Source organism: Hypoxylon fragiforme, assembly GCF_022984875.1.
Source record: "Hypoxylon fragiforme strain CBS 206.31 chromosome Unknown GGS25scaffold_2, whole genome shotgun sequence".
NCBI classification, from domain to species: Eukaryota; Fungi; Ascomycota; class Sordariomycetes; order Xylariales; family Hypoxylaceae; genus Hypoxylon; species Hypoxylon fragiforme.
In genome coordinates this window covers 1293328-1318905 of record NW_026054757.1, presented here as the reverse complement: position 1 = coordinate 1318905, position 25578 = coordinate 1293328, and the positions used below count along the sequence as shown (strand labels likewise).

General features: G+C 49.1%; 8 protein-coding genes across 8 annotated transcripts; 5 read left to right on the top strand and 3 right to left on the bottom strand.

The window, feature by feature from the left end:
• Positions 1-296: 296 nt before the first annotated feature.
• GGS25DRAFT_116078 (cytochrome P450) lies at positions 297-2775 on the top strand. The gene is made up of 5 exons (XM_049256076.1): positions 297-667; positions 732-869; positions 973-1704; positions 1781-1994; positions 2053-2775. Exons 1-5 carry the CDS (start codon positions 467-469, stop codon positions 2433-2435), a joined length of 1668 nt encoding a protein of 555 aa, XP_049119913.1. The 5' UTR covers positions 297-466; the 3' UTR covers positions 2436-2775.
• Positions 2776-3383: 608 nt separating this feature from the next.
• GGS25DRAFT_529075 (kinase-like domain-containing protein) lies at positions 3384-7089 on the top strand (the record flags this gene model as incomplete). The annotated part of the gene is made up of 10 exons (XM_049265243.1): positions 3384-4574; positions 4643-5138; positions 5219-5243; positions 5354-5481; positions 5562-5620; positions 5694-5740; positions 5810-5981; positions 6073-6357; positions 6511-6955; positions 7052-7089. The coding sequence occupies 10 exons, from the start codon at positions 3384-3386 to the stop codon at positions 7087-7089; spliced, it is 2886 nt and encodes a 961-aa protein (XP_049119912.1).
• Positions 7090-7914: 825 nt separating this feature from the next.
• Positions 7915-9739, top strand: GGS25DRAFT_518039 (6-hydroxy-D-nicotine oxidase; the record flags this gene model as incomplete). The annotated part of the gene is made up of 7 exons (XM_049263472.1): positions 7915-8021; positions 8105-8439; positions 8501-8562; positions 8628-8718; positions 8780-9107; positions 9171-9370; positions 9456-9739. The coding sequence occupies 7 exons, from the start codon at positions 7915-7917 to the stop codon at positions 9737-9739; spliced, it is 1407 nt and encodes a 468-aa protein (XP_049119911.1).
• Positions 9740-10177: 438 nt separating this feature from the next.
• Positions 10178-11991, bottom strand: GGS25DRAFT_512866 (4-coumarate-CoA ligase; the record flags this gene model as incomplete). The annotated part of the gene is made up of 2 exons (XM_049262832.1): positions 10178-11511; positions 11592-11991. The coding sequence occupies 2 exons, from the start codon at positions 11989-11991 to the stop codon at positions 10178-10180; spliced, it is 1734 nt and encodes a 577-aa protein (XP_049119910.1).
• Positions 11992-13505: 1514 nt separating this feature from the next.
• GGS25DRAFT_474941 (MFS general substrate transporter) lies at positions 13506-16341 on the bottom strand. Its single transcript, XM_049259674.1, has 3 exons — positions 15441-16341; positions 14676-15292; positions 13506-14614 (listed from the first exon to the last, which is right to left on the bottom strand). Exons 1-3 carry the CDS (start codon positions 15707-15709, stop codon positions 13698-13700), a joined length of 1803 nt encoding a protein of 600 aa, XP_049119909.1. The 5' UTR covers positions 15710-16341; the 3' UTR covers positions 13506-13697.
• A 574-nt stretch (positions 16342-16915) lies between these two features.
• On the top strand, positions 16916-21859 carry GGS25DRAFT_474934 (putative ABC multidrug transporter). Its single transcript, XM_049259673.1, has 3 exons — positions 16916-17529; positions 17603-18527; positions 18578-21859. Exons 1-3 carry the CDS (start codon positions 17410-17412, stop codon positions 21565-21567), a joined length of 4035 nt encoding a protein of 1344 aa, XP_049119908.1. The 5' UTR covers positions 16916-17409; the 3' UTR covers positions 21568-21859.
• Positions 21842-22682, bottom strand: GGS25DRAFT_474930 (uncharacterized protein). The gene has a single exon (XM_049259672.1). It carries the CDS (start codon positions 22597-22599, stop codon positions 22327-22329), a length of 273 nt encoding a protein of 90 aa, XP_049119907.1. The 5' UTR covers positions 22600-22682; the 3' UTR covers positions 21842-22326.
• A 41-nt stretch (positions 22683-22723) lies between these two features.
• GGS25DRAFT_474928 (alcohol dehydrogenase) lies at positions 22724-24902 on the top strand. Its single transcript, XM_049259671.1, has 4 exons — positions 22724-22754; positions 22858-23369; positions 23534-23589; positions 23687-24902. The coding sequence occupies exons 2-4, from the start codon at positions 23362-23364 to the stop codon at positions 24685-24687; spliced, it is 1065 nt and encodes a 354-aa protein (XP_049119906.1). The 5' UTR covers positions 22724-22754; positions 22858-23361; the 3' UTR covers positions 24688-24902.
• Positions 24903-25578: the final 676 nt, after the last annotated feature.

The window sequence follows — 25578 nt, the reverse complement described above, 5'->3', positions numbered from 1 at the left end:
TTCACTCCGTTGCGGTTTATGGCTCAAGGCAGCATCCTGTAGGGCCAGTCATCCTGCCCAGAAGCCGGGGTGGTGGTACTGGCATAGAAAGTCTCAGTACACTACCTATGTAGGTAAGGTCTCTCTGCAACCCTGCCCAGGTGGTGCTGGGACTGATGTAATCCAATTAGATCATCTCAAATGCCAATTCGTAATTCTGCACGGCTGTGTAGAGTTGGAGAGCTTCATTCTCACTGTGTGATAACGAGGCAGCAACTTTTTCGAACGTTAACCAAATTATAGGAATTCATGTTTTATGAAGAAGGGTCGTGCTTTGAATTGGAATAGGGGGTCTAAAGCTCTCCCTTGTAGCAAATCTGCAATACGACAAGCCACATAAACTGGTACAAGAGGCCTCGCTCAAGACTTGTACTGCACGAGCTACTCTCTTGCCTGGTCACATTATACTTTTCTGCGTCCAACCACTATGGATGTCGTCGTTTGCGCCAGCATTGCCGCCATCGAGTGGTTGGTCCTTCTCGTTCTCGGCGGCGTCTTCCAGCTTGGCTACGCTACGCCGAAGACGGCACTAATCCTTTTCTCGCTTCAATACGGGCTCATCAAATTTTACCGAGTATTTCTTTACCATCGTTATGTTTCCCCGTTTCGACACCTTCCCGGCCCGACCGTAAGCTCCAGTCTAGGCACATGCGGCAATGATCGCGCAATGGCTAACAATAAACCACTTGTAGAATAACCACTTCTTTTTCGGCCAAGCCATCAACTTCATCAAGTGCAAGTCACCGCCAGAGTTGTATCTCAATTGGATGAAAGAATTCCCCGAAGCACCCGTTATTAGATATCTGACATTCGCAAACACGGAAGTGCTGGTAAGTGGCGCACTGCAAGCCCCTCAGTCTGTCTGACGCCTTCCCTAGTAACCCTATAACTAATAGGGGTTCCCAACACACGTATGCTGCTAACATCTCCCAGGTATGCAACAGTCTAAACGCCTTCAAGGACGTATTACAAACCAGGTGCTACGCTTTCCACAAGCCGGTAAGATGGCGACGCATGATGGTAGAGATCACTGGCAAGGGTGTTCTATCACTGGAGGGCGAGGAGCACCGCCAACACCGGAAGATGTTGACGGGCGCATTCTCGACACCTAATGTCAGGAAGCTCGATCCCGTCTTTCGATACAAGACAAAGGAGCTCGGCGACGTCCTTGACAGCGCCATAGGAACCGGAGACTCTACAGTGATCGACTGCACAGAGGTTTTCTCCAAAGCAACTCTCGACATTATTGGCATTACCGTACTGGGTGTCGAACTCACCAACTTGAAGTCAATCAGCACAAAAGACCAGAAGAGGGACAAGGGGAAGCGGTACAAGGCAAAGAAAGACTACACATTCCATGAAGCGTATGAGGTCATCTTTTCTCAGAGCTTGATCGGGAAAATCCTGTTCTTCGCCAATGCTTTTGTTCCTACCCGATGGTTGCCCCTGGAGGCTAACCGCGAATTCGCATTTGCCACCAATTGGCTGAGAGAAGTACTCTTGGAACTGATTCGTGAGCGGCACAATAAAATTGATCAGGCTAGACTGTCGGGCAAGTACGAAAGTGTCAAGAAGGACTCGCGGGATTTGTTAAGTTACATTATCGAAGAGAGTATGCCCGGAGGGCCTGCCGAGAATATCGCAGAAGAAAACTTCTTAGGACACGTATGTAAATCCATCTACGGGGTTGGCAACTCGCTTTAGTTCATGATATGGTGACTAATTTATACCGGTAATCTAGTTGCTTCAATTTATGGCGGCCGGCCATGCAACGAGTGCCGACACGCTCACATGGAGTCTGTATACGATGGCTACAAATCAAGAGATCCAGAAACAAGTCCGCGATGAGATAGCCGATCTCGCTATTAGAAAACCAGACATGCCCTTTTCGGATATAGATAACCTTCCTTACCTCAACAATTTTATCAAGGAGGTTCTTCGTCTATACGCCCCTTGTGAGTCTTACGCCATTTAGCCGCGTTACTGAGAATCACCACTAACCTCAGTACTTAGCAACTTCTCATCACCGCGAGGCAGGTGAAGATATGGTTATCGATGGTGTATTCGTCCCCAAGGGGACCACCTTCGACATCATACCAGCCATGCCCATGCTTAATCCAGCCATCTGGGGCGACAACGCAGAGGAAGCGGACCCGACACGATGGGATCGCTTGACTCCCGACCAAGCCTCGCCCTTTGCCTTCGAGGCCTTCTCCAATGGGCCGCGCATGTGCATTGGCAAGATATACGCCATGATGGAAATCAAAATCATCCTCGTCGAGTTAGTTCAGCGGTTCCGCTTCTTCAGCGTCGACAAGCCGTTCACAATTGAGAATCCCGGATTCGCGCTGCGCCCTAACGGGCTAGAGGTTCGGTTGGAAAGAGTTAACGCATGATCACTGGCATATGATGTACCTACTTCGTACCTGTTGCAGGTGCCTGAGGAGCCATTTGCCTTAGAGGCCATGGCTCCACTAGGCCTGCCATATATTGGCACCCCGCCATCGTAGCCTGGAATAAACCAAGCTTTCTTCTATCCTCCTTCCGTTTGGTTGCAACCCACCCTGCAACAGTGCCTCATGTGTAGCAAGACGGGGGGAGAGTTTTCGGGCTATTAAGTACCTGTCTCGTACATGCGAGGATGTCACAATAGGAAACAAGGGACCCTACTACTTGTATACGAGGTTGGCTTGGAAAAGTAGGTAGGGAGTCAGGGAAGTTATAGGGATAGTAATAGGGGTCTCACAACGAAACGAGAGAATTATAAGATATAAGATATTATTATCAAGTTTGAAAGAAAGTCAACAATAAGCAACAGTTACACCCTACATACCTACTACCTAAATAAGCTACCAAATTAATTCAAGATTCACGCGGTTCTGAATGCTTTGTTTCGTTTTTATTGTTAGCCTTGGAACTTATGGATTTATGATATGTCTCTACCCACCTAACCTAGGTAAATATACCAGCTGTTTCTCAAGAACTTGAGTTGATTTCTCTTAAACTACCCAAACTGCCTAGGTGCCTAGCGAAGGAGGTGTTGGATACAGGTTAAAAGGTGTACCCAATTACTGTATTTAAACAACTCCTTTGAGATTGCATTATTCACCCTCTTCCGTTTCCGGCTGTGCCAATCAATGAAAGCATTTATTTCCGGCCATTATTCTCTACTAATCACATTCCTTTATCCATTGTACACATTTAAGTTTTGTTCTCTAACACATATGGCATTGTAGCATCAAGTAGGTTTATGTAGGAAATAATATAAGGAATATCATGTTTCGTAACTGATCTCCCAAGTAGACAAGAAAATATACGGAATAGTCCTTCATAGCTAAGTAAACATGAATCACCAGGGTAAAGTGTCCCAGTATCCGGCACAGCCGGGCCCATCACAACCCCCTCCGGCACAAGCGGGCCCATCACAACCGCCTCCGGCACAAGCGGGCCCATCACAACCCCCTCCAGCGCAAGCAGGGCCATCACAATTCCCACTACCTCCAGGACTCCAAATACCTCCAGGATTCCAGCAACTACCGCCAGGAACCCCATTACCGCCGGGACTAGAATTACTCCCAGGGGCCTACATACCAGGACAAATGAAACAGCCAACAAATCAGCCAGCAAATCAGCCAGCAAATCAGCCAGCAAATCAGCCAGCAAATCAGCCAGCAAATCAGCCAGCAAATCCCGAAACATTTGTCGGACCTGGGACACCATCCCACGAGTACGGAACAGCGGACACCTCACCAGGAGGAGGCTTTTTGAATATGGTGTACGATCCGATCGCAGGCGTACCAGTGCCAATCAAAGGGCTAAAATATCCCAATGTACTACCTCCCAATCCACAACTTCCCAATCTAGTATTTCCCCAAGTACCGCTTCCTGGACCATCCCAAATGCCACAACTTCCCAATGCATCAAATGCTGGACCATCCCAAGTGCCACCAGTTCCTGATGCACCAGTTTTTGGACCAGCCCAAGTGGCAAAGTTACGAGATTTCGAACGAATCCCGTTACCGACTAAGCCCTCCGGCTTCGTTGAATACTATCGGCATCTCAATTACCTCTTCTCTGCATATCGAGAGACATTCGAAAATCAAACCGACCTTCATGGCATCAAGCCTCCGCGGGATGTGTGGCTGAACCACCCGTTTCCTTTGGCAGGCAACAACAATGTTCGAGATTACTATGACAAGGTGGTCCGTGTGCCATGGTCGCGGCAACTGCCAATGGGCCACTACAGATATGGCCGTCCTCATCGGCGGGATATGAATTGGGACCGCCCAGGTCGACGCGATCCGAAAAACGCGGATAAGTTAAGGCACAGATGGTATCAAACGCGGGAGTTTTTCCGTGATGAGCAGCCTCCAACATTCAAGGTCATCAAGGTGTTAGGGTACGGGGGGAATGGTATTGTGATGAAGGTAGAGCATCGCCTGAATATGTTCTTCCCACCCCGAGAGCTCATATTCAAGATCAGTCTGAGAAGCTGGGAGGACGAGCACCTCCGAGATGAGATCAGAATCATGAGGGTAAGTAAAAGACACCTATACTGAAGTACCGTGGGAGAGACATGCTAATAGGTGGGGGGTTTTCGTAGAAACTGCGTCGATCGGCCCATACCATGCAGTGGATCGACCCAAGAGAGTTGAGTATGAGAGAGGAAAGGCCAATACCGTATGACGGGATAAACGATGTAGATTCGAGTGACGAAGACTTGGACAACAACCCCGACGAGGACGATGACACAGCTAGTATTCCAGATGAGCCTCCGCCACCACGCCCCACGAGGAGGGAGAGAATGGAAAATGACCCCATCGGGTTTCAAGAAAAGATAGATTTGCACGACGACTTGATGCAGGAGCGACGTGCTAGTCGTCGAGAGAGAAGGGAAAACAATAGTGCATTGTGGGGTGACATTAGCACTGTACCTTACAGACCCCCAGCGGCATATGACCCAGATGACGCCTTCCACAAGGACTACATCATTTCCGATTTCATGTCAAACGGAGACTTGGCGTCGCTCATCTGGAGGCTCCTCGATCAAAACGAAACAACCATCCCAAATCGTGTCCTGTGGTCTTTCTGGCTTTGCCGTAAGTTAAGGATAGCCCCTTTTTACTCTTGGTGGTTATATAAATAGAGCGCAGCTGCTAACCAACTTGAAAAATATCAGTGCTTAAGGCTTGTGTTGCCATGGAGTAAGAGCTTATTTTCTTCTTCCTTCTTACCCCCTCCCTTTTTACTAAGAAAAAGAGAAAAAAAAAGAACTCTTGTCCGTTCCAGGTCTGGTATTAATGGATTATTACAGATATCCCCCTAAAAAGTTCCACCCCGAAAGACGTAACTTGGTGGGCGATCTTTCTGAAGCTGTTCCACCTGCCAGTCGCAGGTGGGCAGGTGAGCGGCTGGTTCATTTCGATATTGATCCAAAAAATAGTAAGTCGAGACATATCCACTCTCATGCCTCCAGTCTTGTTGTAAATCGGATATAAATGCTTACCTCAACAAACCGCCAGTTCTTATAGGGCACCTGGACCATGCAGATGGTGAACATAGCTTGATCCCCTGTTTAAAGGTTCGTCAACTCAACTCAACTCAACCCAAATCGAATCTTTGAACGTATATGCTTACAGTGGTAAATAACCTAGTTATCGGATTTTGGACTCACCCACAAGATAAAACCAAACAAGTCCAAGTAAGCAGATCATGACCTAACATGGCTACCCTTATATCCTCACGTCTTATCTTACTTATTGAAATATAGTGAATATTATGCCTACAAGCGTGACTGGGGAAAATATGCCTTTTATGCCCCCGAACAATTTGGACGCGACTGGGACTATATCGCACCCGGGGACGAAAGGGGCCCCGAGCTATCGGAGTCAAGGGTCGCCGGGCACTACGGAGTGTGGACAAACTTATGGGGGATTGCACTTGTACGTACCTAACCTGCCCAAACAACGCAAAAGAGAAGAAAAGAAACCCCTTAAAAAAGGAGAAAGGAATATTAGCTAACACGGACGGCAGACTATGTGGGTGCTCATAACCAAAAGGATGCCTCCCGTACCACCGCAGATATCTCGGTTCAATATGCTTGAGCCCGACGCACCCCCCAACTATGGCATATTCCTCGACCACCCCATGAGTCATTATGTCGACCTGGACTTGCGCAACGCGATCACGTCGTGCATGAAACACAGGCCCGAAGACCGGCCCGACATCGCCGACCTAGTGCGTCAGGCGCAGGTTGGCACGGCCCGGGCGTACGAGGGCGAGACTGACGACATGATTCGAGGCTGGGTTCGAAAATTGGTATGTTGATAACTTAAAGTAGATCCTTAAAACTTGGGGGTCCGTATCGCTAACTGTGTGCAGTACGTCCAAAAAAAGACTTGTGGAAATCTTCTTTCTTCTCGCCTCCCCTTTCATTTAACGTAGCTAACACCCCTGAATAGCATTTACGAGGGAGCCCCCCCGCGCACCCTTCCGCGTGCCACCTGGCCCACGTTCACCGCACACGGCGCGTACCCCATCCCACAGCCCGGAGAACCCGGCTTGTACTACGGCCCGCCGCAACCCGGACAACCCGGCGCGTCGCAGCCCCCTCCCGCAGTGGCCGGCCCATCCGGCACCCAGAACCAGCCCACCGTGTCGCAGCCGCCTCCCGCAGTGCCCGGGCCGTCCGGCACCCAGAACCAGCCCGAAGTGTCTACTGGTCTGAGCGGAGGCTTTATGAACGTGAGCCTCGGCGACTCCTCCCCCGGCGAGTATCTCATCAGGGATGACCCGGTCCCGCCTAGTCTCTGGCCGGAGCCCTCTAACATCGTGCCGGCGGAACCGAGTCGTTTCCATGTAGGGCTGAGGGGGTTGCAGATGAGGATGCGGGCGAAAGCTAGGTCGTTGAGGAAACGTGAGTTTTCCCCTTCTTCTTTCGTTTCTTTCTTTTTTTCTTTCTTTCTTTTTTTTTTTTTGTATTTTCTTCTTCTCGCCTACTTGATGGATGCAGGTGCGGATATCTTGAAGCGAAAGTTACCCTTGGTGTAGGGAGGGCAATAGTTGCTGCTTTCAACACCCTTGTCGATGTCGTTGCTGACGAAGCTATGCAGAGTTCCGAAGGAGGCTCAATCATTCATAGTACTCAGATACTATTGAAGATCTAGGTTAGGTAATGTGATAGGTAGGCAACATCTGTTTCGATATAGGGGGAAGGTGGTGAACTGAGCTAGTGGTAACATGGCCAGTATATAGCCAGGGGTATCTGTTTAAAATCGGGATCGGAAAGGGGTAGATTTGGCTTGTAATATTAGGTTCTGGCATGATTTTATAACGTTGTTTAATAGATATATACTTACCTCGCAGTCGACACGCCTGAGATGAGAATATAATTGGGTTTAATGAGGTGTACTGATAGAATGGTCTAACCCAAAAGCTAAAGAAATATCGTAGGATTTGGTGCCCTTACCCAGTATCTACCAGGTATATAAGCTGAGGTCTGAAAGTCCCCTAACCTCAAATACTTCAAAGATCATCGTATACTACGACCAACCATCTCGATTACACTTGTGGGGGTTGTGCACTATAACTGGGTTGCTGCAAGTCTCAATCCGCCACGAATCAGATCTCATGCAGTGTTGTCAATGACGGAGTACTATACATCACATCCACGCCTCTTGTTAGACATCCATATATGGGCCAAGTGTGGGGCTTCACACCTTTGACCCCCTTTAGTAGTTAGGGACTTTGTGTATGCGTGCCCCTATACTGCATGGACACTCTGTACGGCGTTTTGGCTGGCCTAAAAAGACCCTGTCATCCCTCATGTGCCCATCACAACACCCAACCTGATCACCTTTCTTGCTGAACGCAACGATGTCGAGCTCTGCAACGTCTGCGCGCGCCATTTTGAGTGCGGCCCTCCCTGGCCAGGTCACTACGCCCAATGACCCCCGATACAAAGCCGAGCAAGAAGTTCCGTGGTGAGTCGAAACACTCGAAAGTCGAAGTTGCAAGAACTCGTGAACCACCGGTCCCTGCCTACTAATGCCCTCCTCACACCCAGGTCCCCAACATGCTGGCACCCAGCCGCGTGCTTCGTGCATCCCCGCACGCCCGCCGAAGTCTCTCTGGTACTGAAGACCGTGCGAGAGACAAGGTCCAAATTCGCCGTCCGCGGCGCGGGCCACAACTGCAACCGCAACGTTGCCGGCGTCGACGCGGGGGTCGTGATTGACACGCGCGAGCTGAACGCGGTGTCCTTCGACAAGGCGAGCGGTGTCGCGAAGGTAGGGGCTGGGTGTAGGTGGAGCCAGGTGTACGCTGTGCTTGAGGAGCATGGCGTCACGGTTACGGGGGGGCGCCAGAGGGATGTGGGTGTGGGGGGGTATTTGCTTGGAGGTTTGTTTGGACGAGTTCTCTATTCGGCTTGGTGATGGTAAAGGCTGACTAAACGGGATAGGAGGCCTTGCTGCTTTCTCAAACCTCTATGGCTTGGCGGTTGATCGCGTTGTGAATTTTGAAGTATGTGGCTGGATCACCTGCGATAATAATTTGGTTATGGATACTTATAGCTCTCCCTGCCAAAGGTGGTTCTTGCAGATTCGACGATAGTGAACGCCAACCAGGAGGACAATCCAGACCTCTTCCGTGCCCTCAAAGGCGGCGGGACCAACTTTGGTGGGCTTTCACCATACTAGGTACCGTCTGTCAAGCTCTACCTAATCATTGACACTACTAGGCATCGTGACCCGATTCGACATCAAAACATACGAGCTCAGAGCCCAATACACCTTGAACCTCTACGACCCGTCCGACTACGAAAACCTCTTTCGCGCGGCCATCGAAGCACAGGAAGCCATGGAAACCGACCCCAAGCACGGCATGTTCCTCGCCTTCTACCGCGAAATGGCGTTTGCGGGACTCTTATACGCCGACTGGGTCTCCGAGACGCCGAAAGGGTACCGGTCCTTCTTCGACACCAACAGCTTGAAAACTTCCCTCGCGCCGACTACGAACGGTACCCAGAAGTCGCTCGTGGATACTATTGGCCCTGCCAGCCAGCTTAGGTGAAGCTTCGCCATAGGTACGCTTGATTTGAAAATGAACCGCCCTAATTGACGAGGAGTTAGACGCCAATGCTACACCGCGAGCACCAAAGTATCTTACGACCTCTACCTCGCCGCGCACAGGCTCTGGCTGGATAAACTGAATAAGTATCCCGAGGCTGGAAACTTGTTCTACGCGTTCCAGCCAATCTCGAGCTCTGTTTCGAAGATAGGAAAGGCTCGGGGAGGGAATGCAATAGGGATTGAGGAGGTGGCACAGACTTGTGAGTAGCCAGCCGTTCCGATGACTCTGACGGGTAACTAGTACCTACTAGGTAGGTTCTATTTAACTGAACGCCTCTCTTCCAGGGTGGGCCTTCTGCGCCGAGTGGTCCGACGAGGCGAACGACGCGGTCGGCGCGCAGGCCGTGAACGAGTTGGGCTCGGAGTTCGAAGCGCTCGCCAGAGAGCAAGGGCAGCTGCTTGACTTTCTGTTTATGAACGACGCCTCGGCTGCACAGAACGTGTTGGGGGGCTATGGCGCGGAGAATGCGAAGAGGTTGCGGGAGACGGCGAAGAAGTACGATCCGGAGGAGGTCTTCCAGAAGCTGCAGAATGATGGCTTTCTTATACGGAAATTGCTATTGGAGTGAGTTCATCTGATGGATGCTGAGGGTTGAAGTTCCGTGTCGCACACCTGGTCTATTAAATAATTGCCAATATGATAAATTATTGTCAAGTTGGGAACGATCTCAAACGATTTGTTGTTGCTAACCATTTGTTGCGGGATATGATTTGGCTATTTTTGATTCATAGGTAGGCAACGGCGTTCATGTCACAATGCATCATAGCATAAAATGCAACGATAGGAGAATACCAACAAAATAGGTAGAAAATCTAAGCAATTGATTCTATAACAAGTCAACTTAGGAGGTACCAGCTATGGCACTCAAGACAACAGAAACATCAAAACATCGCTTCACCCCTTTTCCAACACTACTAGGTATCTAACCCCCCCCCCCTCACGCGAAGTAAAACACATCAAACTCATCAAACTCATCAACCCATCAATCCATGCATCCCTCAATCAATCACAGCTTCTCCAACCTCCTCTTCCTCAAGATCTCCTCCCCAAAGCGCGCCATCTCATACTTCTTAACCTTGCCACTCCCCGTCAGCGGCACCGTCGCCGGGACTCCATCCTCACCCAGCCAAAAGATATGCGTCGGCGCCTTGTGCCGCCCCAGCTTCTGCTGCACCCACTCGCGGACCTGCTGATCGCTCAACCTCCCCCCCTCCGCGGGCGCCAACTCCAAAAACGCCCCCACCACCTCCCCGTAATGCGCATCTTTCAACCCCGTGACAATCGCCGTCGCAATCTTCTTGTTCTCGCGCAGCCTCTCCTCGATCTCGAGCGGGTAGATGTTCTCGCCCCCCCTGATTATGATATCCTTGAAGCGCCCCGTGATGGAGCAGTAGCCCCTCTCGTCGAACACGGCCTCGTCGCCGGTGTGCAGCCACACCACGCCATCGACGGGGTCGCGCACCATCACCTCGGCGGTCTTCTCCGAGTTGTTCCAGTACCCCGCCTGCAGCTGGTACCCGGCGATGCACAGCTCGCCCTTGCTGCCGATGGGGACGATGTTGCCCTCGTGGTCGACGATCTTGGCGCGCGCGTGCGGCATCAGGGTGCCCACGGTCGTGAGGCGCGCCTCCATCTCGTCGTCGGTGAAGGCGTTGAAGCACGTCGGGCTCGCCTCCGTCAGCCCGTAGCTGCTCGTGAACTCGGTCATCCCGAAGCGCTGCACCAGCAGCTCCATCAGGTACCTCGGCACCGGGGCCCCGGCGATAATGCCCGTGCGCAGGTTCTCGCAGCTGAAGCCGGGCGGCGGCGCGAGGCTGAAGAGGGTGTCGAACATGGCGGGGACGCCGTGGACGGCGGTGCAGCGCTCGTCGGAGATGGCGCGCAGGATGGCGGGCGCGTCGAAGGTCTCTTCGGGGTAGACGATCTTGGCGCCGTGCGTGATGACGGCCATCATCCCCAGCACGAGGCCGAAGCAGTGGAACATGGGGGGCGGGCAGCAGAGGATGTCGTCCGGGGTGAGGCGCATGCGGTCGCCGATGAAGCGCGCGTTGTTGAGCACGCTGTGGTGCGTCAGCATCGCCGCCTTCGGCATCCCCGTCGTCCCGCTCGTGAACTGCAGGTTGCACACGTTGTGCGCGAGCACGCGCTTGCCGAGCCGGTGCAGCTGGTTGTTGTCGATGCTGCGCCCTTGCTTGAGGAGGTCCGCGTACGTCGGGTAGGAGCTCGAGTCGCCTCGTAGTATGACGACCGCGGGATTTTGCCCGCCCTTGGCGAGCTCGGCGAGCAGGTTGGTGTTCTCCATCCGACCGATCTTCTTGGTGGTGAAGAATACCTTGCAGTCTGGCAGCGAGTCGGGTTAGTAGGTGCTACGTAGGTATTTTACGTATTTTCTACACGGCTTGGGATGGTAGGTAGCTCACCAGTGAACTTCAGTGCATGTACTGCTTCTGGTGGCGTGTAGGTGTTGTTCAGTATGACCACTATACCACCAATTCGCGAGACCGCAAAGAAAACCGAAGCGTACTGTTCACAGTTGCCCGCCATGATACCAACTCGGTCACCCACACCGATCCCCAGTGACAGCAGCCCCTTGGCCAATTGGGAGCTCTGGTAGTTGAGTTCATTGTACGTCCACCGCGCACCCGTCCACGGCGTGACTATGCACTCCTGATTGCCGTGTTGTTGGCATTGTAGGTCTAGCAGCTCGCCCAGCGTCAGGTCTACTAGCGGGGGATCTGTTGGGCCTTCTAAATAGGATAACCTCTCCCTCTGAAATTGAGGATTTGATGTGGAGAAGACGGCCGACGACTGTGTAGCCATTTTGGGAGGTTGAATATTAGATATTAGGGAAAAGGGGGAGGTATGACTTGTCTATTCAAGAGCAACAAATCCTTTCTTTCTTTTGAGATCTTCAACTATTACATAGCAAGTAGGCGCTTACCTAGGTATGTATGTGAACGTAGGACTCGGCATCTATTTTCTAGAATTTACAGATACCCATGCTTAGTGGATGTCCCACGGAATAGTACGTAAAGTGCCTAGCTAGGCCACATGTGAAGAGATCGATCCCCACATGGATGCAACCTCTGTTAAAGGTCAAGTTTGAGGGCGGCTCCGCAGAGTCGGGAAACCACGTTGATGGCCTTGGGCCAAGGCTTGGATACCAACATTACCTTAAGAACACGTTAAACACCGATGAGCCGAGCTGTGTTTACTGGAAGTCTTGAAAGTGGGACATTTGGTGATTGAGCCTAGGAATATTGCATGCTATTACTTCGCTCATGTCCAATGCTCGAGAGACTGTCGATGGAGACGCGTATTATCGGTATTAACTTACGTAAAATAGCTCAAATTCCCAGCTGAAGAGCTGGTCAAGTAGAATGAGCTAACCTAGGCAACATAGTGCCATAGTCGCCTTGAAAATTTCATCCTTGTAATGACGGCATACCAGGTATGTATGTCCAGGTGTATACTGATGTATGGTAGGCTATGTAGGTAGTGTAGGTAGACATACATACATAGTAGTAAGAGGGTATGTCCGGCCTATCCATCAACCCCGTTGGCAGGGCCAGGCCATGAAGTGGATCTATTAATGGCGTATGGTAAAAAAAAAGGGGGGGGGGGGGAGATTGAAGAAAAAATCTAATCATCGGATCTGATAAGATTAAAACAGGGAAATCATTTTGCTCCTGGCAACTTTTTCATCGTATTATCTATGCGAGATCGGAGCGCACAAAACTGCCGCTTTTGCATAGTACGTTTATTACCTAGGTACCTATGCTGTTCATTCGTGTTCGTGTAGTCGTGTAGTTCGCGTAGTGGAACAGAGCATCAGCCTCCAAGATACAACCGCCGTTTCATACATACCTGTCAATACCTACATAATGGATACCCTTTCGTATGTATTAAGTTATATATAGTAATTCTACCTACCCTAGGTATGTATGTTCTTGTCAGTATTGTACAATGCGAATTGAAGTGGTAAACATAACTAGTTAGTTAGTACATACATAGGTAGTAAACAAGGCATGTATTACGAAGTATATCTTCCAAGTAGTACATGTGAACTGCATGCCATGAATGGATCCATACCACTTGGCGTAGCATTCACTACACCAGCTCTAGCTAGTGGGTGTAGGCCTAGGTACTAAACGACAGCTACCTATAACTAGGTACAATACCTAACTCATTCAGCCCAAACTGTCAAGTTAGCACCGAAGCCTTACTATTAAATAACAGGAATGATCCAAATTGCATCAACTCATGTAGGCACTATGTATGGAGTTAGTACATAGTAGTACATAGTGCATAGTGGACAGCTGAAAGTCTTGGTTTTCCAAATGTCTTATGTATAGTATGTAAATGCCCTATGATGTATTTAACATGTACAATACAATACCTGGGTATGCATCCATGCGACGTCGCTTTACTATGTAAATCTCCAAAGTCTAGTTATGTGGTAGGCATTATGTAGGTTGCCGTTACCCAACCAATCAAATCAAACACACCATCTAATATATCATAAATCATAGCACAGTCCCCTTGACCTGCTGGGACTGGCTGACTCTGACGTCTCTCCATATGCACACTGCAACGATCTCAAATAGGGATATGAGAGTGCCCGTAATGCACATGCGGGCTTGGGCCTTGCCGTATGCGGCAATGATGGCGTTGCGCACCACGCTACCCACGGGATAGCTTAGCTGCTTCTTTAGATCCGACCCGATAAGATCCAGCTCATCGGGAGAGAGGTCAGGCAAGAGCCTGGTCAGCTCTTGTGGAAGCGTACTGTTCCATATCGCGCCACTCAACGAATTGCCGATAGCTGATCCAACATAGTAAGAAAGTCCCAAGAGAGCCACGACAGAGGCTAGCTCTGTGTGTTTCGCAACAGACATCACCGCCATCTGGTCGCACAACACGAGCGTGCTACCACCGATAGTGATAAGGATCTGGCACATGAGAACCCAGGCAATGTTCGTGTCCGGTTTGCGAAAGATCAGCATCAAAGCCCCGCCAATTATGTGAACTGGCAAGGCAGTCAATGCGAGCCACTTAAACCGATCTGTCCGTCGGATTAGGTACCCCACGACTACCGACCAGATGCAAGAGCCCAGGCCGTAGATGTGGCCAATGTAGCCTGCCTGGGTGACAGTCAAGTTATGTACAACCTGCAGATACGACGTGTAGTAACCATCCCATGCGAAGTAGGCTATAAAGATGGTGACGGACAACAAGCAAGCTCCCGCGACGTTGCGCGAGCATAGGAGTGAGAATCGTATAAAGGGTCGCTTGGCCGTCCGCTCGTGAACACCAAACGCGACAATGAAGAACACCCCAAAAATGGGGGTGATGGCGATCCAATTATTAACCGAGGCACCCTTTAAGGAAAACGGCACCAAAATCAAAGTCAAACCCGCTGCGGCAAAAAACATGCCCAGCGCTACTAACATGTTAGTTCCAGGTTGCCATGGACCTTGGCATGGATGATAGTGGTCACGTACCGTCATGGTCAATCAAGGCTTGGCGAAATTTCCCTATGGTCCATGGGCTACTCCTGGCAGATTTACGAAGAATGCCTAATAATCTCGCCTTGCGGGCATTGACGGCTAGGATGGTAAGTATGGGCACTGAAAGTACCATGAACAACGCCGCAGAGAACGCGAATGCCCATCTCCAAGAACTGTCTTCGAGAAAGCGGGTGGCTACTATTGGGCCGATGAACGTGGTAATGAGGGTGGGCGACGAGTTGAACGCAAACGCGAGAACTCGATCCTTCAACGACGACGTGTCTGCGATGATGATATCGAGGATGTAAGTGAAACCGCTGATACCGACTTGATAGATGACTTCGGCGGCCGCATAAGTCTGGACATCCTGGCAAGCGGCCATTAGCACGAGACCAACGGTCGTAAGCGCGATCATAGACGCAAGACCCTGCGGGCGGCCCCAGGAATCGATCATCTTGGCTATTGGAAGCTTTAAAATGCCACTCATTATGGACGCTACTATCCCGATAGTAGGAATTAGAGAGTGCGATCTGAATTCGCTGACGACATAGGGTTGGAGGTTTGACATAATCTGCCATTGCAGCGTATTCGCGAACGAGCATAAGAAAATGCTACAGCGAACGACAACAGGTTAGCGATTACAAAAACAAAAGCAAACGCAGCCTAACCCGACCCAACCCAACGTAAATGCCTCGCTCGGTCGACGTTGAGGTTTGCGTTATTTATTAGGTACTAAGGTATGCCGCGATGGCGACTCACAAAGAGTATGCCCATATCAGCGCAGTTCTCGACCAAACTTGGTTGATAGCGTCGGCTTGTTTGATGCCATCTTGACCAATGTTGGCTTCTTCATCTTCAGAGTTGGTGGAATCTACCGCGTCGTCCTTGGTAGAGGTAGATCCATACGAATCTCTCCGCACAAGATTTCCATCGTCGCTACTCGATTCCCGCCCAAGTAACGGCTCCTGGCTGGTGACGTTGTCTTCCATATTGACCGAGGGAGGAATACGTCGATGTAGATTCGACATGCCAACCCGGGAAGGAAGGAAAAGGGAGGGTAGCAATGGTGGGAAAGGTGTGTATATGATCTTGATAGATAGGTATGTATGTAGGTATTATGTATCCGATGTATTCCAATAAGAGTCAACTGCCATGTGGTTGATCTAGTATTCTAGGTTAGGCAGAAGGAGTACCTGGGCCTACCATCCATCAGGCCACCCTGTCAGCCGATAGGATTTTCAGGGACTCACGAATTACCCTGGGTACATTGGACTAAATAGGGCAGACGCGGGAAAATATATAAATACCGAGGTACCTCCCTTGGATATATATGAGAATAACAGAATAACAGAATAACAGTGAATAATAATTAAGAGGCACGGAGATTTATTCGCGCAGAGACTTTGACCCAGCGGGGGCTTAGACAAACTGACACAGAGGGTCTGCGGTATTGCGCATACGACACGAAACGAAATACATGTAACTACCCAGTGATTGTCTTCACTTTAATGTTGAGAGACATTTTGACGTGATACAGGGCAGATAGAAAATACCAGCTGATTGAAACGAGTGACACAAGGCGATCAAATTCAATGTTAGATGTTAGGTCACTTAGGTGCCGACGGGCCCGTACCGAAGGAAGGCAAAAGTAGGGTATAACTAGTTACAATTATTTACAAGAAAACCGTTATGAATATTTCGGGCGTAAATGCACTAATCTAGGTAGACAGGGCACTATGTAACACCCTAACATCAAACTAGACAGAATCCAGTGCCTACCCGAGCTGCTTCCAGGGCTACAGCGCGTAGCACCTACCCTTCTACCTACTAGCTGTAGCTGCTTTACCCGATCATATGGGATGAATGTACTACAATGTACAATACAACTTGAATACATAACGCTGTCTTGAAACGCCCACGCCCACACCCCCTAACGAAATAATGCGCTGTTCCATTGTGGATCATGGGGATCCATCACATTCCAAGGTTTCTCTTTAGTCAACTTTTTAGTGCCATCAGATAAAGTCAAGTCACCAATTCACACAAAGCAGGTTCAGACCGTTCCTCAGCCAATCTCGGCTTGGCGTCGAAAAATAATCTTATCAGATGCTGCATGCCAAGCCAGCCTAAAATGCTCCTCCTCCTCCTCCCCTACTCGGTTTAGCTACACATAATGCTCCCCCGTTCCTCGGAGCTCGTACATTAAAATGCACATGTATGCATACAATTCAATGGAATAATATAGTATTATTACATACATACATAATTAACCTAGTATAACCTAGTATAATTGATGTTACATCATGAAAATTTGTGTATTAGTACGCGATGCCAACCCGCCGAAACGAGAAGGTCTTCCCCTTCTAAGAACCGGCCGATGGCCTTGGTTGTGGGAACTCCGTCCAGTATACCTGGTAGTTTATATGGCTCTAATGGCTGCTAGCTATGTAAGCTATAGGTCTAACCCCGTTTTCCCATCATGGGTAATAATGTTGTATTGCTAAAAAAAAAACTGCTGCGGGACGTAAAATGCTTCCGGGTGCCGGCGAGAACGCAATAGTAAAAATAAATAATAATGGGACTGGCTGGCTTCTCCGGGGTCTAGGTTGAGTTGAGAAGAAATGATGGAATAAAAAAAGAAAATTCTAAACTAAACAAAACTCTGGTGATTCAAGATCCCGAATGTGTTGTGTATTCTCCCACTTTCACAACCATCACGAACGTCAAGATGGGTTCGAATCTTGACTCGGGTGCTGCCATTGACACCATTGCTCCTACCGACAACTCAAAGGAGAATGGGGACGGCAAAGTCTCAATTCTAAAGAGAGTAAGAACCAAATTGACAAATGTAAATTCATTCATCCATCCATCCATCCATCCACCCAAACTAAACGTTCCATAAGCTAATTGATCTCTCAAAGGGCTCACGGGGTCTCTTTCGATACTTTCGGCTCCTTACCTCCGCCGAACCAACGAAAGTAGACATTATACTACTAATAGTCGGCACCATCTCCTCCATCGCCGCCGGTATACCGTTCCCGCTACTTGGAATTCTCTTCGGACAGTTGCTAGATGACCTCAACTCAGCAACATGTGCCGCCGAAGATGCCGTCTCGCCCGCCGAGTACCAGGCTTCTGTCAACGAGAAGGTTTTGTTGGTCATGGCTTGCGCTCTTGCACAGTTTGCTCTCATTTACATCTACATTGTATGCTTTAACTTGTTCGGCGAACGGCTTGCCCACAGATTGCGGGAACGGTACTTTCGCTCCCTCCTCCGCCAGGAGGTGTCGTTCTTCGATAAGATGCCTGCTGGAGAAGTCTCTTCACGGCTGAGCGCCGACATCAATATCATAAAAAGCGGAACATCCGAGAAAGTAGGCGTCTATCTAGGCTCCTACTCTATGTTCATCACCTCCTACATCGTCGCCTTTGTCAAGGACGCTAAGCTCGCCGGCATCTTGGTCTCCCTCGTCCCTGCGTTTATGATGATGTCCCTTATTGGTGGCCATTTTATTGGAAAATACTCCACCTTGGCGTCTGGACATATCGCATCCGCATCATCCATTGCCCTCGAGAGCTTGTCCAATGTGATGGTCGTACACGCGTTCCGTGCCAACGACCGCCTTGAGGACAGATTCTCTAAGAAACTCCTCGCTGCCAAGAATGACGGGGTGAAGAAAGCCGTAGCGACAGCTTTACAATCCGGACTACTCTACTTCATAGCCTTCTCAGCTAGTGGATTAGCGTACTGGCAGGGAAGTCGGACTATTGCTGATGTTGTCGGCGGCCGTGCTGAAGGAGTGACGATTGGTACAACGTACACAATCATCTTCCTTCTTGTCGATGGTAAGTTCATTACACAGATCCATGATCATTAAAACTCACTAATTATTTAGCTTCCATTGTGATCAGCCAAATTTCACCATATTTGCAAATTTTCGGCTCTGCAACGGCAGCGTTAGAGAAATTGCAGGCAGATATGGATCGCCGCTCTAAAATCGACGGCACGGTTGATCCCGAGGGCAATGATTTCGAATCATTCACAGGTGATGTTAGACTCGAGAACGTGGACTTCACCTACCCGTCTCGACCTGACGTGCCTGTGATCCAAGATATCTCACTGCATCTTCCAGCGGGACAACAGACCGCAATCGTTGGTCTGTCCGGTAGCGGTAAGTCTACGATTGCTGGGTTACTCACTCGCCTATATGATCCTGATCAAGGTTCTCTTTACATCGACAACCGCAATATTCGCGACGTGAACGTGCGCCAACTACGGAGCTTCATTGGCCTCGTTCAACAAGACCCTCTGCTTTTGGATCGATCCGTCTTGGAGAATATAGCTCTTGGGTTGATTAACTCTCCACGACCTGAACACGTACATTTACAACCTGTCCTCCTTAGCACACAACTCTCTGAGCTGGCAGCAGCAATAAGATCCGGGCAAGATATCACGACGGTGGCAGAGTCTTATGGCGCCGCGGCACTGGAAATTGTGAGACTGGTTCAACACGCAGCGAACCTTGCCGACGCCGAGGTGTTCCTAAAAAACTTGGAGTATGGGCTTGGCACTGTTGTTGGTCCTAATGGTGACTTGCTAAGCGGCGGGCAAAAACAACGAGTAGCGCTTGCAAGAGCGTTAGTGAAAGACCCCAAGATTCTCGTCTTAGACGAGGCAACTTCATCCCTGGATTCTGCTAGCGAACAGCGCATTCAAAGCGCTATTGAGAAAGCGTCCCAAGGCAGAACAGTCATATCGATCGCACATCGTCTAGCAACAGTGAAGAATGCTGACAAAATTGTCGTCATGCGGGGCGGGAAAATCATGGAGCAAGGCAGCCACGTTGATCTCATCGCAAAGGACGGAGATTATGCCGCCCTTGTCCGACTACAAAGTGTAGGCTCCGAATCGTCAAGTGTCAGTACTGCAAAAGGAAGCACAATGAAGGAGCTGGAAATCGACATGGAGAAAGTATCTCGAACACTTACAGTTGCTGATGAGAAGGCTTGCGAAGAAACTGATTTATCGGCTGATAAGGAAGTAGAAAGCGACAAAGAATCGACAGAACGCTCAAGGCCAACCTGGGCTACGATCAAGAGCATGGGCACGGTAACTCGACCTCATCTACTCTGGCTGTTTGTTGCCTTATTCGCATCCCTCGTCGTAGGTGGAACTTACTCCGGTTCGGCTGTAATTTTTGGACACACCATCGGTGCTTTGAGCCCGTGCAATACTGAGGATGCTATTCGAGCGGCTGGAAGTTTCTTTGGTCTGATGTTCTTCGTACTCGCCATAGCAGAGTTTTTCGCCAACGGGATCAGCTGGTCAGCATTTGGCTGGATTGCGCAAAAGGTCCTATACACGATCAGAGTTCTTTCTTTCCGCTCGCTATTTGAACAAGACTTGCAATGGCACCAATCTGAGGGCCGAACGCCGTCAATGTTGCTGTCCTACATCACAAGCGACTCGGCCGCTGTAGAAGGTCTGACAGGATCAATAATAGGGACTATCTTCTCTATCGCCGTCAATTTTGTCGTGGCAGTTGTTCTTACACTCGTTATCGCCTGGAAGATCGCTATCGTCTGTCTCGCAACAGTACCACTCATGCTAGGCTCGGGAATAATGCAGATGCGCATCCTTTCGCGTTTTGCAGAGCGTCACGAGAAAGCCTTTTCGAGATCCGTGGGTATCACCGTCGAGGCTGTAACTTCGATCAAGACGGTTGCCGCGCTGTCATTAGAACACGAAGTGCTCCAAACGTATCGCCGATCGCTCTCAGCCCCGCGCAATGAGATGACGCGCTCGAGCTTATATGCAAACCTCTTCCTGGCGATTGCCTATAGTATATCGAACTTGATCTATGCATTCATTTACTGGTGGGGTGCAAAACAGATAATTGACAGCCATTATACGCAAGTTCAATTCTTCATTGTCTTGGTTGCACTCCTAGTGAGTGCTCAGCTCTGGGGTCAGCTCTTTACGCTCGCCCCTGAAGTGACGAGGGCAGGTAGATCAGTGGGGAAGATTTTCGACCTCATTGATTTAGGCTCATCTAAGACCTTATCAACGAAGCGGCTAGATTCAAATGACCCCGAGGCAGCCATTGAGTCTAAGACGGCTCCAACACCAAACCTTGGGGGGCTCGCAGTAAGCTTCAAGGATGTCAAATTCTCCTACCCAGCGCGACCAAACCGGCAAGTATTGAAAGGTCTAGACATCGAAATTCGTCCTGGGCAATTCTGTGCACTAGTCGGACCTAGCGGTGCCGGAAAATCAACCGTTATCTCACTACTAGAGCGCATGTACAGCGTCGGATCAGGGTCGATCGAAGTTGATAGTGTCAATATCTCCGCTAAGAAGGAGCCCATTTTCCGGGATGACATAGGACTTGTGCCTCAAGATAGTATTCTCTTCGACGGTAGCATTCGGTTCAACGTCGCCCTAGGAGGTCGTCCAGGTATTGAACCATCGGATGCCGATATTGAGGAGGCGTGTAAATTGGCCAACATCCACGAAACCATAGTAAGCCTCCCCAATGGTTATGACACGGAGTGCGGGCCTAGCGGGGGGCAGCTGTCAGGTGGACAAAAGCAGCGCCTCTCGATTGCACGTGCATTGGTGCGTAAACCACGACTTCTCCTGTTAGATGAATCAACTAGTGCTCTGGATGCAGAATCTGAGAGACTACTGCAAGATGGACTGGATAAGGCAACGAGGGGTATAACGGTGGTAGCTATAGCACATCGGCTACACACTATCCGTCGGGCGGACGCAATTTTCATGATTGAGGATGGTCGTTGCGTGGAAAAAGGTACACACGAAGAGTTATTGGTTCGCAGCGAAAGCTATCGCGTTAATGTTCTGCACCAGACTTTGGACGGTTGATGATTGGGGCGATGAATGAGGATCAGTGCCGAATTCTTACATAGAAATGCACATTTGTATCATTGTAACGATTTGTTTACTTAGTACATAGAATAACATTAGATTCTGTACATACCTAACCTGCCTACGGTATATATATATGCCTAGGTATTGATGTATATGCATGTTAATGGAAGAGCTTAATATATATCTCAAGTTAATTCCGAGTATACCACACGAGTGAGATGAGTTCAAGTCATGAGAGGATCGTCAGGTACGTGAGAGAATAATTTCTAAGGTTCGAGTTAGATTAGGTACCTAGGTAGGTACTACAGTAGACGGAAATATTAGGTATTCTTGGTATTCTTGGTATACATAATAATCTAACAACGTGTGTGCATCGAACTTGTGCTGTCGCTTCCTGAGCAAATTTTTAACTATCGTGTAACTTGAAGTCCTAAGTCCTTGTTTCCCTGAAACATTATCTCTAATCTCCATTTCTCACAAGTAGGCATTCTATGTGGGTCGTACCTCCCTACTAAATAAGCTCAATAAGCTCTTCAAGACTACAGGAAGCACATGATGCAATTACCACTTCCATTCCACCGGACAACGCCAAACTGGAGAGCTGAGAGGGAAGCTACTGTACACTCCAGCAGAAATTACTATGTAGGTAGAAGCCAGCGCAGGACCCGCCCCCGCCTCGAGATTGTGGGCTGACTTTCCTTGTTCCCTGTCATCATTCCATTCGTGCGGAATGGAATCGTACCACCACACAACCTACTTAGGTAAGTACCTATACGAATGACCAAAAAAAGAAGAGATAAAAAAAACAAAAAGAGAAAGAATAAGAGAATGGAGAAATGGAAAAAGAGCATGGAAGGATAAGAGGATTCTACACCACATACACTGCATGTACATATGTATCTCCACTACTACTACACATGTAACTCCAATTCGAAATATGTAGACAACATCCAAAGAGAGTATAGTCGATACAACGCTCTCCGCGTTTGAAGTCATAGATGCGCATCGTACACTAAAACTTGGCATCAAGATGCATATAAATTCATGAATTCTACATGCAAGTATTTCCAACGGCGGAGTTCCGCGCGGCCGGAGGAATACAGCTTATGCAGGCTTAGGTAGGTACGTAGTAGGGTCCAGATTTGGTAATCTCCAGGAGTCCAGGGCTCCAGGGTTCTTAGGTATGTAGGTAGGGGCCGTAGGGCATGTCAGCACCTGAACCACGTGACACAGGCGGTAAATTCTAACTATAATCATTAATTTCGTATCGCTAATGATGGAAAGGGCCGTTTCTCTCGTTACAAAATGCACTCCTTGGCAAAAATAACAGCGGTTTTGCCCGTTTGGCTCCGGTCGGGCATCCGATCCGCCTAACTTAACATCAAAGAAGCGCCTGACATTTACCAGATCTCTAGCAGTCTACCAAGGGATCTAGGCTACCTAGATTTTAAGTCGCTCGGCCTCCTCCGTACATAGTACATATCCGCCTGCAGTAGCCTACGCCTTAGCAAAAACTCTACTCAGGATCGTCCGGCAGCATGGATGCAATTTTCCTATGCAACTTGTAACACCAATTGGCCCCGGTGTATTCAATGGATTGCATCCATATAGACGTCGTGAGAGGGGTAAGGTGACGTTATGCAATGTCATCCCAAGGGCATGTCTCCGGGCGGCCGCGAGCTTGGGCTTGTTTGCGATTTTCGAAAACGAGAACAGCCTTGACTCTATTCGATGGAGATATCGGTGTCACGTAAGCCTACTAAGAGGTAGTAATAGATACCTCCGTATATGTTCAAGTAGGTATATATAATGATGGTCTTCGCTTCAAACCTTCTCGATCATCCCATCATTCATTATTCAATCACTCAATCCAATCTCATATATTTTAAGACAAGATTATTATATTAAGTTTGAACATTCCATTCTTATCAACTATCAAATTACCAACAGCAACCATGAGTTCTACAGAAGTTCCCAAGGAGCAATGGGCCCAGGTCATCGAAAAGACTGGCGGACGTGAGTAGCCTCCTTCATTTCAACCATCATGACCTACACATTCTGTCTCTATCATGATGAGAGCTACTCTGAGGGCATTTACTGACATCAATTATAGCCGTCAACTACAAAAAGATTCCCGTTCCTACCCCGGGATCTGATGAGGTACTTATCAACATCAAATACTCTGGTGTTTGCCACACGGACTTGCACGCCATGAACGGAGACTGGCCGCTTCCCACCAAGATGCCCTTGGTCGGTGGACATGAAGGTGCAGGTATCGTCGTCGCACGTGGTGACCTCGTCAAGGACGTCGAATTAGGAGACTATGTCGGTATCAAGTGGCTGAATGGCTCGTGTCTGAGCTGTTCATACTGCCAGCAGGCAGACGAGTCCCTCTGCCCCGACGCATTATTATCTGGCTACACTGTGGACGGTTCCTTCCAGCAATATGCCATCGGTAAGGCAGCCCACGTCGCGAGAATTCCGAAAGAATGTAGTCTCGAGGCTGTCTCGCCCATCTTGTGCGCCGGTTTGACCGTGTACAAGGCGCTGAAGGAGTCCGGCGCAAGACCCGGTCAGCAAGTAGCTATCGTCGGTGCTGGTGGTGGCCTCGGTAGCTTAGCTATCCAATACGCCAAGGCCATGGGTATTCACACGATTTCCATTGATGGTGGTGAAGAGAAGGGTCAAATGTGCAGGGAGCTTGGTTCCGAAGATTACATTGACTTCACCACGACCAAGAATGTTGTACAGGCCGTTAAGAACGCAACCCCTGACGGCTTTGGCCCACAAGCCGTCATCGTACTTGCTGTCAGCGAAGGCCCCTTCCAACAAGCCAGCGAGTACGTCCGCAGCCACGGAACGATCGTCTGTGTTGGTCTTCCCGCCAACGCATACCTGAAGGCACCAGTCTTCGACACCGTTGTTCGCATGATCCAGATCAAGGGCAGCTACGTCGGAAACCGTAGGGATACGGCCGAGGCCATTGACTTCTTCAGGAGAGGACTCATCAAGGCCCCGTACAAGGTTGTCGGTCTCAGCAAGTTACAAGAAGTGTTCGACTTGATGAAGGCCGGTAAGATCGCGGGTCGGTATGTTGTCGACACCAGCAAATAGACAAAAGAGATTTTTGGAGTTCGGGCAGGTTGAGGAATACCACAACGTGTTATTTTTCTATTTATTGTATATAAGATGGTTTTTCTTGGTCATGGACGGATCTAAAGGAGAAAACGACTGAACGAATTTACACTCACATACTTACCTATGCATATATAAAATATCATATTACTAGTAGATGCTATGGAAAAATCAAAGTTACTCATTTTTCGTTATGATCTAATTTTTGAGAATGAGGCATTCCGAAACAAAGAGGTTGTCATCCTCGCCAGCCCGTGAAACTAAACATTGAACGCAATAGTTTTCCTAACGCGCCAGTATTTTTACTCACCTTCGACATAATTCCCTTCGCAGGAAATGTCCCGCCTAGCCGTAGTCACCGGCAAACAACCTTTTGAGAGCAAGCGCACACCGGAATAACAGGCTTGACCCGCATCAGTCCGCATGGGCGGGGTTAATTGCTATGGTAACCCGGTCTTACATTTCGCTGTTTATTTCACTACGAGGGTGAGATCAAGAAGTATTGCTATAATCGAATTAAGATTCTCGTGTCTCTTTCAAATGAATGTTCTGTACCTACATGTAGGTACCTAGTCAGTCCCCCCTTTTTCATTTCCTTTGGTCTGTGCGTCAGGGGCCCATTAAAGAATCGGAAGTGGTACGATCATAGGTACTACGATGACTAGCAGCAGGCAAAGAAGGATCTTATATGTAAACAATACTCGCCACACATATCTATATATGCTTGATAGAGCAATAATATACCTAGTATCATACCATAGTTGTTATCCACACCGCCAAAGGCAGGTGCTCACGCTTTACGTTCTCAGCAGGGCACATAGTCTAGTCTGGTCTTACGATAAAGCACTCGAGTATTCCTCTTTTCGGCTC

Coding starts and splice junctions, on each gene's coding strand:
- GGS25DRAFT_116078 (XM_049256076.1), top strand. CDS start 467: ATGGATGTCGTCGTTTGCGCCAGCATTGCCGCCATCGAGTGGTTGGTC. Junction 1,705..1,780: donor AAGAAAACTTCTTAGGACAC/GTATGTAAATCC, acceptor CCGGTAATCTAG/TTGCTTCAATTTATGGCGGC. Junction 1,995..2,052: donor TCTTCGTCTATACGCCCCTT/GTGAGTCTTACG, acceptor CTCAGTACTTAG/CAACTTCTCATCACCGCGAG.
- GGS25DRAFT_474930 (XM_049259672.1), bottom strand. CDS start 22,599: ATGCCAAGTTTTAGTGTACGATGCGCATCTATGACTTCAAACGCGGAG.
- GGS25DRAFT_474928 (XM_049259671.1), top strand. Junction 23,590..23,686: donor CATCGAAAAGACTGGCGGAC/GTGAGTAGCCTC, acceptor CATCAATTATAG/CCGTCAACTACAAAAAGATT.
- GGS25DRAFT_474934 (XM_049259673.1), top strand. CDS start 17,410: ATGGGTTCGAATCTTGACTCGGGTGCTGCCATTGACACCATTGCTCCT. Junction 17,530..17,602: donor TAAGAACCAAATTGACAAAT/GTAAATTCATTC, acceptor GATCTCTCAAAG/GGCTCACGGGGTCTCTTTCG. Junction 18,528..18,577: donor CATCTTCCTTCTTGTCGATG/GTAAGTTCATTA, acceptor CTAATTATTTAG/CTTCCATTGTGATCAGCCAA.
- GGS25DRAFT_474941 (XM_049259674.1), bottom strand. CDS start 15,709: ATGTCGAATCTACATCGACGTATTCCTCCCTCGGTCAATATGGAAGAC. Junction 15,293..15,440: donor CTGATATGGGCATACTCTTT/GTGAGTCGCCAT, acceptor CGTTCGCTGTAG/CATTTTCTTATGCTCGTTCG. Junction 14,615..14,675: donor AGCCTTGATTGACCATGACG/GTACGTGACCAC, acceptor ACATGTTAGTAG/CGCTGGGCATGTTTTTTGCC.